Below are 12726 nucleotides of genomic sequence, written 5' to 3' on the forward strand. Positions count from 1 at the left end.
ATACATATCATCTTGCAACCATAATTTTAATTTTCTAACAGAAGACAAACGATGTAACATTTTACCCAGCAATGCTTTTAAGTACAAATAATCATTCTGAAATGATACAATCGGATTTCCCTATCGCAACAACAAAGCTCTCTAGGAAGTCTCATCGCGTCCTCGCCTTCGGGCAGTGCAGAAAGGGGACGGGCTGTGGGCACCGACAGACCCCTCACCACGCACGGCGTTAAAGGGAGGGAGGCGCTGCATGTGACCTCCATCCTTACGAGATTTATATGCTTCAGGGAAACGGTACCAACATAAATCTCAGCTTTATGCCCATCTCTGTCACCTAGCCAATAACCCCAATTATTTAAAAAAACCCACCAATACTGCACCTATAGTGACATTTCAACTGTCATCTGAGAAGAACACACGAATGCAAGGCACACGTGAAACATTTATCTGCCAACATGTAAGGAAAACACCTTAACAAGGGAGCACTCCTTGACCTTGTGTCCTACAAAAATAAACAAATTACCCCACTTCATTGTGAGTATAATTGTTACTTTAAAATACAAATAACATTTAATTACCAGAAAAAATAAACTAGTTCTGTCAAAAATTATTTTGTAAGGAAAATTAGCAGTTTACTTAATTTAGGAAACAGATTAAATAGTGACCTGTTAGGTTTATTGGAAAGTTTACTTTCATTTATTCAACAAAAGCAGTCCTTCAGCCTCGGGTACTTCACACGCAGCAATAACCCCAGGTGCGCCAGGTGGCGAAGGCCCACACAGCCCCCGAGAGGTCTGTGCTCTGAACGCTCGGCCAGCAGCGCTTCCGTCTGGGAGTGTGCCCGGGCCCCTCTCTCCTCCCCACGCTTTCTCCCGCCCTGTGGGCACACCCCATGCTGGGGATGCTGTTTTGACTTTGGCTATTTTTCTTGATGTAAGAGCAAATTCTTTTCAGAAAGAGAATTACTGACTTCCAAGAAGAAAGTCACTGCGGCAACTTGGGGAATTTATCAACTACTCCAACAAAATTACCAACTACAGGAAAGCAAATAATGCAAAAAAAATGTTTTAGATAAAATTCTATAGATTAAAAGCCTGGATTAAAACAATAGGTCATAAAACAACAGTTTATTATTATGGTTTAAAAAACACAATTATGTATTGGTCTTTGTTAATAAAAAATCTCATTTATAGAAATTTATAGATTTTACGAAATTTATTTGACTAAAGATGTAATAACCCCTGGAAGGAAAAAAATGTTATAAAAACCCCTGGCTGCACTTATTATCAAATCTTTCCAAATGTAACAGATCTAGAGATATGCCCAGGGCCGAGGAGGTTATATGTACCATCAGAAAAAAGTCAGATTTATGTCTCAGTTTCTAAATAAATCTGCATCCACAACAAAGTGTTGATTATTTTCAAATGTATGTTTTAGAATTCTAGAAAAACAACAATTCTACTTTTATTTAGATATTACTAACATATGAGTTGTGTTTTAATAAACTGCCTTATGTTAGTGCCACTTCATAACATTGCAATTTTTATTTTCTTTTGGTTTTAATTTTTTTATTCACCTAGGTCCTCAGCATAATGTCAAAAATATAGTAAGCCCTTCATAATTTAATTTGGTATGTTAAAGTTCTTACTTTAGAATACCTTATATTATTCCAAGTATATTCATTACTTATATTATACAAAAATATCTATAAAAATAAAATCTAAAATGAAAATGAATAATCATATACCCTTAAGCAATGTACCCAAAGGCCCATATATAAACAAAATTATTAGTGCATTCCACAGCAGACTGTATTAATCAAATGCTCCTATGTAAATTAGGAAATGCACCCTGGCCGGGGTAGCTCAGTAGATTGAGCATCAGCCTGCAAACCAAAGGGCTGCCAGTTTGATTCCCAGTCACAGCACATGCCTGGACTGTAGGCCAAGTCCCCAGTAGGGGGCGTGCAAGATACAACCACACTTTGATGTTTCTCTCCCTCTTTCACTCTCCATTCCCCTCTGTCTAAAGGTAAATAAATAAAACTCTTTAAAAATTAAAAAATAAAATAGGAAATGTAGGCAGAAGTAAGTGAACTGAAATAAAACGGAAGCAGAGAAAAGACTGGGAGAGTACTAACGACAGCGAAACAGTATACAGTCAAGCCATCACCTTCTTCATCAGCTACACACTGTGACTAGCAGTGGGCAGACTGACTTTAAATACGTTGCTTGTGTTTCACTAAACGTTCACTATAAAACACAAGCACACTATTAACAGGCAGCTGAGGACTAATGTGCACCCTAGAAATCGGACCATGACCCCGAAATGGATGGAAAAGTGGCTTCTTTAAGCTATGATTCTTTAGGCGTTGCAGCCGAAGCTGAAAGAACTCTCACTTATTTTATTCCCCCCATGATTTTCTTTTTTCTATCTTTTTAGTCCTCACTTGAGGACATGCTTATTGATTTTAACGTTTTTGAAACTAAGAACTGGACAATCACTGGTTAGGAATATGGAGTGGGAAGAGCCACGGGGAACTCCCCATCTGCGTGTGGGGCGCTCTCAAGGGTCCGCCCGTGCCCAGCTGGGACGGGAAAGCCAGGCAGCCAAGCGGTGTCCGGCTGTCCGACCCTGTCAGAGCCTAGGTCCAGGCCCCAGGGAGTCTGCCCGGAGCCGGGCAGGAGGCAGGGGGCGGGGGGCAGGAGGGCAGGGGGCGGGGGGCAGGAGGGCAGGGGGCAGGGAGCCGTGGCACTGGGGTTACAGGAGCTGGGAAGAAATGGAGAAAGCTTTCACTCAACTGCAGGACCCGACAGCGAGCAGATGGAAGAGAACACACCTCCTGAGCTGCAGGCGGACACAGAGCTGCAGGGACCCACAGGCTCTTCCCCGAGGCCCTCACCCCTGCTGCAGGAAGCCAGGTGGCAGCAGGGACAGCACTCAGAGGGAGGGACCCATGCCCCCTGAGACCCTCCTTCCCCTGTGCACTGTGAGACAGAGCTTGTGTGTCTCGGAGAAGGACAGTAAAGCCCCGCCCTTACAGTGACGGAAGAAAGCCTGTCCCTGTCCCAGCCACCAAGGAAGGGACTGGAAGGGACTCTGCTCTGGGGAGGGGCAGGAAGAGAGAGGCCCCACCTTCCAGACCCAGAGCCACTCCAGGGCCCCAAACACCAGGCTCGCAAGTACCCAGTGACAAGTAGCAGCAGAAGCCACCACAGTGCGGGGAGGGGGCCTGGGGACTCTCTGAAGCGCAGCATGAAAGGAAAAGGCCCAGAGATGAGTGACGGTAACAGGAAGCCCGAGAGAGGCGTTCTGACACGCCGGCCCTGGATGCACACGAGGCCCAGGCAGAGGGGCGAGCAGCTGGAGGGCGACCGGCCTTCAGTGTCACCACCCCGGGCCTGGCCCCAGCAGGGTCCGGCCCGTCTCCAGCATAAATACTACGGATGCCAGTCACCGCTATCTTGCACACAATGTCCAGTTTCTCCGATAAGTACAAAGAAGAAAAATCAGCGTCGTCAGAATCACACCCAAGGGAATCAGAGTCCCAGATACAGCGGACACTGGAACTAGCAGACAGAGTTTAAAACAACTATGATCAATACTTTAAGAACTGATAAATCATTGAAAAGATAGTCAACATGCATAAACAGATGGGGAAGTTCAGCACAAAGAAAAAACATGACCAATTGAAAGTACACTAAAAGAGACAATAATGCCTTCAATGAGTTTATCAATAGTCTCAATAGCACCAAGTAAAAAAAAATCAGCAAATTAAAAACTGGTCCAATAAAAAGAGACATATTGAAACAAATGACTTAAAAGCACATGCACACACAGTGCGGGGGAGAGAGGGCAGGTGCCTGTGCGTGCTGTGCCCGGGGCAGAAGGGCCGGCGTCGGCCCTCCCGGACGAGAATGCGGACGCTGCGTGCGGCTGCCCAAAGGCACCCGCCCACACTGTCACACAGACCCTGAGCTGTGAACGGGCCATGCTCCGTGGCTGAAGGGGCGATGCAAATAAAAATCGAGCCACGTGAGCCAAGATGAGGAGAACCCCCTGCCCTGTGTGGGGGGCTGGTCTAGTCACAGGAAGCCGGAAAAGCCGAGAGCGCACACGCGGGCTGGGAGAGCGGTGCCTGAGAAGGCCCGAAGGCGTTGGGAGGGCGGCAGAGTGACCTGAGGATGAGGCCGGCTGGGCACGCCACCACTGGCTCTGAAGGCAGGGGCGAACGCGAGGACTGGCACGGAGACCCCGCAAGCTAAGGGCCACCCCAGACTGACAGTCAACCAAAGAATTCCGGCCACCAGTCCTTCCATGGCATGGAACTGGATTCTGCCGACACCTGAATGACCCGGCGTCCCTCCCAAAGCCTCGAATGGGGAACGGCAAAGTCCAGAGTGAGCCCAGCATGACCCCGGCTGTACTTCTAGCCAGCGGAACGATTCATAATGAAGGGGATTGTTTCATGCTGCTGAGTTTGTGGCATTTATTTATAGCAGCAATACTAAACGAGAGGAGGTAGGGCAGAGGAAATGTGAAGAGACAATCAGAAAGAACTTTCCAAAAGCGACAGAGGCCTTCAACCACCAATGCAAAAAGCACAGAAAATACAAGCAGAATGAAAAGTAATTAACAACCAAGATTTGTCATAATGAACTGCCGAAACCCAACGGTGAAGTGAAATGTTCAAGAAGGCCATCAGAAAACAAAGACAGATTATAACAAGAAACAGCAGTAAGACCAACACTCTATTAGAGACTACACAGACCGGAAGACAATGAAACAAAATCTCTTTCGTAAAAACATCATCCTGAAAGGGCGGGTCCCAGACGACAGCGCAGGACACTGAGCTCACCCTCCTGAAGAGCAAGTCCCCAGGGGACGGCCGAGGGCCCACGGAACAGCCTGGGCGCTGCGCTGTGCAGGAGGCACTGCGCAGGAGACGGCTGGGAACCACGGGAGGTCTGCTGGGCGGGCGGAGCCCTTGGGAGGCAGGAACCATCAGGGTGTGCTGCTCACACAGGGCGGGGTGGGGGGATGGGGGGAGTGGGGAGAAGAGCTCTGCCAGGTCCTCTGGACGACCGCAGGGCTGCTGTCCCAGGTCCCTAGCCGCCCTCAGCGCCAGACCCAGCGGGAACAGGAGGGCACCAGGGCTCCTCTACAAGGGGCTCCTCTGGGGGAGCGGCACTGTGTTTGCATAAGCCTTCCCTGTGCCTGCTGCACCTGATGTGCGAGAACCGGGCACTGGGGGAAAAGCACCGCTGCGCGGCCCTCGGTCCAACAGCTTCCTGCCCCTTCTCCCCAGCCAACGCATGTTCCTTTGGCCACATAAACGAAACCAATTCACTGCTGCCAGGGCAGGAAAAGAGGGAGGGGGGAAGGGGACCAACAAACATGAGAAGTAAAAGGCAGGGATATCTTGGAGGGTATGAATGCTGAGAGACTGACAGAAGGTGGCACGTGACTTGCATTTCCCGACAGCCAGGGCACTGAACGCGGGCATCTTCTCGCACGAGCGCTGGCCCTGTCGGAGTGCCTGCTGCGGACAGGGCGGGCTAACAGGCGTGGGAGACGGTGTGGAGGGAAGGGGGCCTCGGTCACTGCCGGCGGGAGCGAGACTGGTGCAGCCCCTGTGGGTTCAGTCCCCTGCAGGTACAGCCCCGAGCGGCTCCTGACGGGCAGCACCCCTAAACATGAAGAGCAGTGAATAAAGCAGCCGGAAGGCGAAGCAGGGAAAACGTAGGCAGAGATGTGACCTACAACAGAGAAAGCACTAACAGAAGCTGATAAACTGAGTTTCGTGGAAACTTACCACTTCCATTGACCGAAACAGATCACACGGGTAATGATAAGAAAAGCCACAGAATGGGAGAAGATACATGCATTTAACATAATTCTCACAGGGCTCGATTTAAAAATGCATAAAGAATTTTTACAAATTAGTGAGAAGACAACTCAATTATTTTTAAATCAGCAAGAGCTCTCAACAGGCAAATTACACGAAAGGAAAACCAGAAGACCAGCACCACACAGGAGGGCGCCCAAGTTCACTAGTCACCAGGAGAGGAGAGGCCGCTGGAAACGCGGCGGGACACCGCCCTGCTGCTCCCGAGACGCCGGCACGGGGGCTGACACCGCCCTGCTGCTCCCGAGACGCCGGCACAGGGGGCTGACGACACCGAGAGCTCTTCACCGTGAGGACGTGAAGAACGGCCAACTCGCACACGCTGCTGCTGCTGCGCACGCCCACCCAGCCGCTCGGGAAGACCCGCGGGTGACGGTGGGAGACCTGACCCGGGGTGGTGAACGCTCACCGCACTGGGCACACATGATGTGTGAGAGACTGCACACCCCGACCCTGTGTACGTTCATCACCAGTGTCACCCCAATACAGTCAGTAAGGAGGAAAGAAAACCAGCTGGCACTATCAGTCCAATTAACTCGCACCAACACTGTGAATCAGAAATCCTATTCCATGTTATTTACCCAAAAGACACGCAGGCACACGTGCAGAGCACCCAGGGGCCCGAGGTGCAGGCAGCAGCGCCGCGCCCAACGGAGCGCTCTCGGTAACAGCGCAGAGCCGCAGAGCCGCAGAATCCCAACGGCTGTCAGCGAGACAGGCTGACACACTGTAATATGGACTCGGAAAGGGATAGAAACGCAATAAAGATAAACTACTGCTACATGCAACATGGACAAATCTCATACACACAATGTTGACAGAAGCCAGAGACAAAAGTACACACTGTACCGTCCCGTTTACAGAAAGTTCAAAAAAGAGCTGGCCTCATAAGAGAAGTCAGGGTGGGGGGGAAGGTGAGAGGAGCAAGAACAGTGGTGTGGGGGGGTCTGAGGGGGCTTCTGGGGGGCTCTGCTTCTGGATGTCGGGGAGCAGACAGGAGAGTGCCCCCGTGCGCGCAGGGCCCCACACTCTGCGCCTGTGGGTGCTCGAGTTAGAAATGCGGACACACACAAGTGTGTGCGTGCCCTTTAACCCCAAGAACACGGGCCAGTCTCTTCCAGGAACGCTCTCTGATACAGCACTAAAATACATTCTCATCTATTAATCACAATAAAGAAGCGTTTGGTTATTCAAGTTCCATTATGTATGTTATATGTAATTTGAAAATTTATTTTGAAAGTCTGTATTTCAACTTTTCATTACCACCCCAAAGATGCCTGATTTTATGATGTTACCATCTGTGCATGTTTTTATTTTATTGGATATTGTGACGCACTGACAATGGGTTATAAATTTAGCCAAGTTAATGTGTGAAAATTATTCAAGATCTCTGGGCTCTGAGATATAGCAGATTTCTGTATAATGAGTAACAAGCAAAAAGCATGAAAACGATGCAGTTCGGAAGGGCGGTCACAGAACCCACCGCTGACCGCTCTCAGGGACCCTCCGCCACCCCCGGGTGCTCAGGGCCCACTGTCCCCCGTCTGAGAGGGCAGGAGACGAGTAAAAAGCGAACAGGACGGGGGAGGGGGCGTGTACGTACCTCATGTTCTCGGCCGAGTCCTCGGGCATGGGGGCGACGGTCTGCACAGCAGGCAGGTTTTTACTGGTAGCACCGTTCACGAAACTGGAAGAGGAGGAAGAGGAGGACGCTGAATCCACGGCACCTGTGTCCAAGAGAGTGACACTGAGCCTTAAACATGAATTTATTTAACAGCATAATTTTCATTACATCATTCCTACGCAGAATTACTCATCTGGATTTCAAAACATACTTTAACAATTAAAAACTCATCAGCTATTGGTACACTAGTAACTCTGTAATTATAAATAACGTGCTGTATTAAACGTTAGCCAATTTACTTACGTAACAGTCTAACAAAACTACATGTTACAAACGGGGTGTAAACACAAGACATCAACAACGGAAGCAGTCCTGATAAAATGCGGCTGATAGAACAGTGTAAACTCGGATGCGGAAACCTCGCGTGTGCGGCTGTGCCGGGATGTCTGCGGCCCCGCGCCCAGCACACAGTTTACCGCGGGGCGCCCGAGCGCGACTCGGCGGCACTGGGGCACCAGAGGCTCCTCTGCCGGGACGGCGGCGTCGGAAGGGCTCTGCCGAGTGGCGCTGCCCCTCATTTCAAACGGAGCGCTCCTCAGTGACCTGCAGGTGCCGTTCTAGAACAGGCTTCTCCACAGCACACCCGCTCCACAAGCACGTGCAAGAGCCGTGGAGCTGAGAGACATCTAGCGTCCCTGGGTACCACCTCACCTCGCACCGACGCCCACAGAGCAGGACTGCCCGGTGGGGCTTCCAGTCCACAGCTTACGTGGCGTGCCTGTGCCAAAACAGACCCCGGGCGCTGGGGCCCGCTAGGACGCGGGCCCACGAAATGTGCGCACGCCCACCACTACGGAGGGTTTACTGCTACAGCTCAGTTTTCATTGTACACTGTACACGTCATACTATCACTAGACCTCTTGCTAGCTAGCATCCATTCCTGTATCTAATATTAGTTCATAAAATAGAAATTAGAACAAAATAACTTGTTTCATATAACGAGAAAAAGAAGTGATTTCATTTACCTATATTCTTTAAAAAGGACATAATCAATAAATACCAAATGCAGGGTTTTTTCCTACTACACTGGCACATTTTAAAAACCTTAACACTTTTTCTGGTATATATTTTGGTAGAAATTATTTTTATTCCTATTTTTAGAAAGCAAAATAAAGAGTAAGGTTGTAAACTGAATACAAATATTTTGTGTAAAGTCTTCAGAGAAGCCAGATGTAAATATTCATTTATAATACAGGTAAATCAAAGACACGTTCTTCAACACAGAGCCACTAATGACGTTATGCGCTCAGAGGGCTATCAGAGTGCACTCTACTTCCTACAACCCATCGTGTGCTGCTCGTGGCACGTCTCCGGTGGCAGGACAAACACGACAGACACAGAAAGCACAGAGAGGAGCTATGCCATGAATGAAATGGGAGGAGTCTAGGTAGTGATGACAGACGGGAAGTTTCAAGGCTCTACAGTTTGGAGGAGAGAGGCTACTAGAGTCAGGGAGGAAAAGTCAGGGGTCGTCTTGCGTTTTATAAATACCTAAAATGGAACCACAAAGACTTGGGTAAGGATTTATTTATCTATTAATCAACAGGAATGTTTCTGGAAATTTACAAAAAAAAAAAAGAGGCTATTTTAGGAGGCATTTAAAATCTGTGGTGACTGGAATTCCCTGTACCCGGAGTCATTAGAAACACGTCAGACAACGAACTAGAGACGGCTGCGACCTAGGCGTGCGCGTCAGCTCGACGCCAGACCATGGCTCTCCGCCACGTGCACTTCCATTAAGCTGAGGCTCTCGCGCATCACCGAGGCTCTTGGGGGAGCTCTGCTCTCCCTCAGAGGGTTCAGCAAAAAGTACAGATTGGGGTTCAACCAGGAAATGTCACTAACATATTCGGCACACCTTGTTATTCTTACAAAATGTACTTTTTCACGTATTAAACTTCGGGGTTCAAATCGTCGGTGCTCCCAAGCACCTTTCAGCAATGTGGTACTGCCCCACAGTACACAGCAGTACGTCGTGAGAAGACGAGAAACGAAACAGCGTCCTCTGAAATGAGCACACAGAAACACGCCCTGCAGCTGCGGGCGAGTGCGGAAGGGCAGGAACACAAAGCAGACCCTTCTCTACAGACGAACATGCCCTTGAACGGCCAGAATGGTCATTTATGTTTAAGACCAAATAAGAAGAAAAATGAAGATACAGAAAACAGAAAGCAAGGATGGAATATCACAAAAATATATAAGGACGATACCTGTGGTATTAATCATACTTTTTGGTGTAGCTCCAGCTGCAGCAAATATGTTGGGCGTGCTGCCCGTGGGCAGCCCGGTCCCGGTGGCCGCGGCCCCCACCGTGGTGACAGCCAAGCTCCCAGGAGGTGGCTTCTTCACAGGCACCACGACGCTCCTGTGGGAAGGAAAACAGTGGGGAGTGGCAGACCACACGGGCTTTAGGGCGGACCCGGGCCCCACCAGGCAGACACACACAATCTGCAGCCTCTTCTCTCCCTTTCCTCCCCCTCGTTCCCAACTCCTGAGCACTGCCTCACTGGTGAACACAGTACGGATGCTAAGGAGGCGCTGTGAAGTGCGTCGACCACTATAATTCACGCAGCAAGCATTTATGCAGAATTTGGAGTTCGCAAACATTTCTCAGGAGGGCATGTAGGCTATAATCATGACTTCGGGAAAATGTGTGCTCGAGTTAGAATATTTTGCATGTGTACACAATGTTTTTCCTGAAAAATATACATAAAATGTCCATCTTGCCTACATTATATTCTCCATATGTAAAACAGTCATAAAATCTTTGAAAGCCAAATTCTAAGTCTTCATAATAAAGCAAAAAAATGAAATCAAGGAATCTGATATTAAATAAGTTTATATTTTATTTTTAGGAAAAAATCAAATGCTTTTTCCTCGTAGTAATGTTAGTATAATGGAAAAGAACTAAGGTACTACACTGGATGTTTGATGAAAATCTATTTGGCTTTTGAACCCTGACTTTTTGAACACAGGAGTTGAGTATTTTCTCCCATATTTCTGGAGCATATTTACATGAACTTCACAAAACAAAAAGTCTGAACATGATGCTGTGTTCATCTTACACTACAAATGAGCAGGAATGTTAGTCCACCTGAAGAGAAAGAGTCTGTTTCCTGACATGATGAGCACCTTGACTTCTCTGCAGGAAGCCCCACTCTTCCCAAGCTCACGGCACGGCGACCCCCAAACACGCACCCGCAGCACAACTCAAAGGGCACTGTGCTCCTTCCCCTAGAACAGCGCGTCCGGCTGCCCGCCTCCTGGCACACACCACTGACTACTGATGTTCGGCAGCACACCAGAAAGTATGTTTGTTGCCAAACTGACCAAAAAAGTAGGAATAATTTTGATTCATTCACACTGAATGTCTGTTGTTGTGTTTCCTGTTGTCATTTTTTTACGTGATAATCTAGGGGAAAAGAGGTCAGTGCCCCTGGCTGAATAGGCAGGTAATCCATGTTTTAAAGATTCTTGCCGCCCAACGGTTGAAAAATCACTGATCTAGAAAGTAAATGCGTGAGGTGTTTCAAGCTCAAGTATAATGCTTGAAATTGGGTGTCCAATGGTACAAAGCTACCCTGTAAGTTAGGTGGTTAAGTGCATCTATACTTTACAATTTCCCCGTTGAAAAGCTCTACTTAAAAGAACCTTCATCAATGGCTCAAGCTCAACTAAGTCTGTGACTTACACTTCCTTAATGCCACTATTTTTCAAAGAAATACTCTTGTTAATGTCATCAATGGCTTCTTCAATGTCAGAAATCTAAATTTTTAAGATTATTCTTAATCTTAGAAATTAACTTTCAATTTATTAATTATTACTCTTTAATTTTTGTAATAAAAGGTATAATAACATTAGTTTTACTTGAGCCAAAAAATATTCCTTCATTACCTCTGGGCATCTTGTTTTTTTCTTTATGGACACGGTCGAATTCATCAGAGCCAACACTGACCCTCAGCTACGTTATACACTGCCCAGATCACACGTTCTGTTTTCAGCCCCCCGGTCGGCCACGGCTCAGCCAGCGCCCTCACTGCTCCCCGCGGGAGGCGGCCAGGCAAGCAGGAGAACGCAGGCTGTGGAGTCAGGACAGCAGGTCGGCCTAACGAACTCCTCTCCAGCTGCGCGACCCGCCCTCCATTCGCTCATTTCGGTGAGAATGCAAGGCGAACGCCCCTACGTCACATGGGGGGGGGTTACGGAGATGACCGTACTTTTCTGTGTATAATGCGCACCCTTGTCTCTGGCCCAAACTTTCAGGAAAAAAAAATTTTCATTTTAATTTTTTCATTGAACTTTTTATTTATTTACACTTAGATACTTGGTTTTTTGTATTATAAGTAATTTTAGATTTATTTCTGAACAAATTATGGTACAAGAAATTTTATGTAACAATGACGAAACACAAGAACACATAGAAGATATTTCAGGCCTTACCCATGTATAATGCACATCCTTATTTTTCCCTTGCTTCCCTCAAAAAATTTGGGAAAAAAAGTACACATTAATACACTACCAAATATGGTATTTAAAAGGACTTTGTCGATTATGAGTTACCTTAGAAATATTCATTGTTACCTTTAAGTGAAATGATTCTCTCCCTATAAGATATACAGTATCTGGTTATAATGATCCACACCAAGATCAATGAAAAAAAGAACGAACTATAACTTGGGGTTTTTCTTCTCTGACCTTATAAACTAAAACCGAGATGCACCACTTCACTGACTGTCCAGCAAGAAAGCAAAGGGATCAAATCCTGATGGAAAAGCAGGCCTCGGGGAAACGCAAGTACTTTCCCGCCTCTCTCATGACGGCCCTTCCCAACAAGCCCCAGAAACAGGGGCTGAGCGAAGCACAGGTGCAGCGAAGCACAGGCGCAGGCGGCAGAACAACGACCCCCAAACACCAGCTCCGGGGAGCCCCCGCTGCGAGCCGCTGCAGGCATCCTGTCAAGGGCCGAGGCTGTGAGAACTGTCTTACGAAATGTCCGTCATACGGGTGAGAGAAAAAGGTTTAACGTCAACAACCTGTAAGTACGCGCGAACAGCATCCCACGCCCGCGCACCAGAAACCTGGAAGCGCCGGGCAGGAACGCAGCAGGCGTGGACGTCCGCAGACACGCCACGGC

General features: G+C 48.0%; 1 protein-coding gene across 6 annotated transcripts in view; it reads right to left on the minus strand.

Annotated features, from left to right (window-relative positions):
* Positions 1 to 12726, minus strand: part of NBEA (neurobeachin) — a 449525-nt gene that overhangs the window by 295693 nt on the left and 141106 nt on the right. For 5 of the 6 annotated variants that reach the window (XM_036011183.1, XM_028526291.2, XM_028526290.2 and 2 more), the window contains 2 exons: positions 9803 to 9957; positions 7512 to 7635 (listed from right to left, as the gene is read on the minus strand). In XM_036011183.1, coding sequence (XP_035867076.1) covers positions 7512 to 7635; positions 9803 to 9957 — 279 coding nt within the window. The remainder of the gene's footprint in view (positions 1 to 7511; positions 7636 to 9802; positions 9958 to 12726) is intronic. The other variant, XM_036011184.1, reaches the window with a different exon arrangement.

This window comes from Phyllostomus discolor, chromosome 11, assembly GCF_004126475.2.
Source record: "Phyllostomus discolor isolate MPI-MPIP mPhyDis1 chromosome 11, mPhyDis1.pri.v3, whole genome shotgun sequence".
Classification (NCBI taxonomy): Eukaryota; Metazoa; Chordata; class Mammalia; order Chiroptera; family Phyllostomidae; genus Phyllostomus; species Phyllostomus discolor.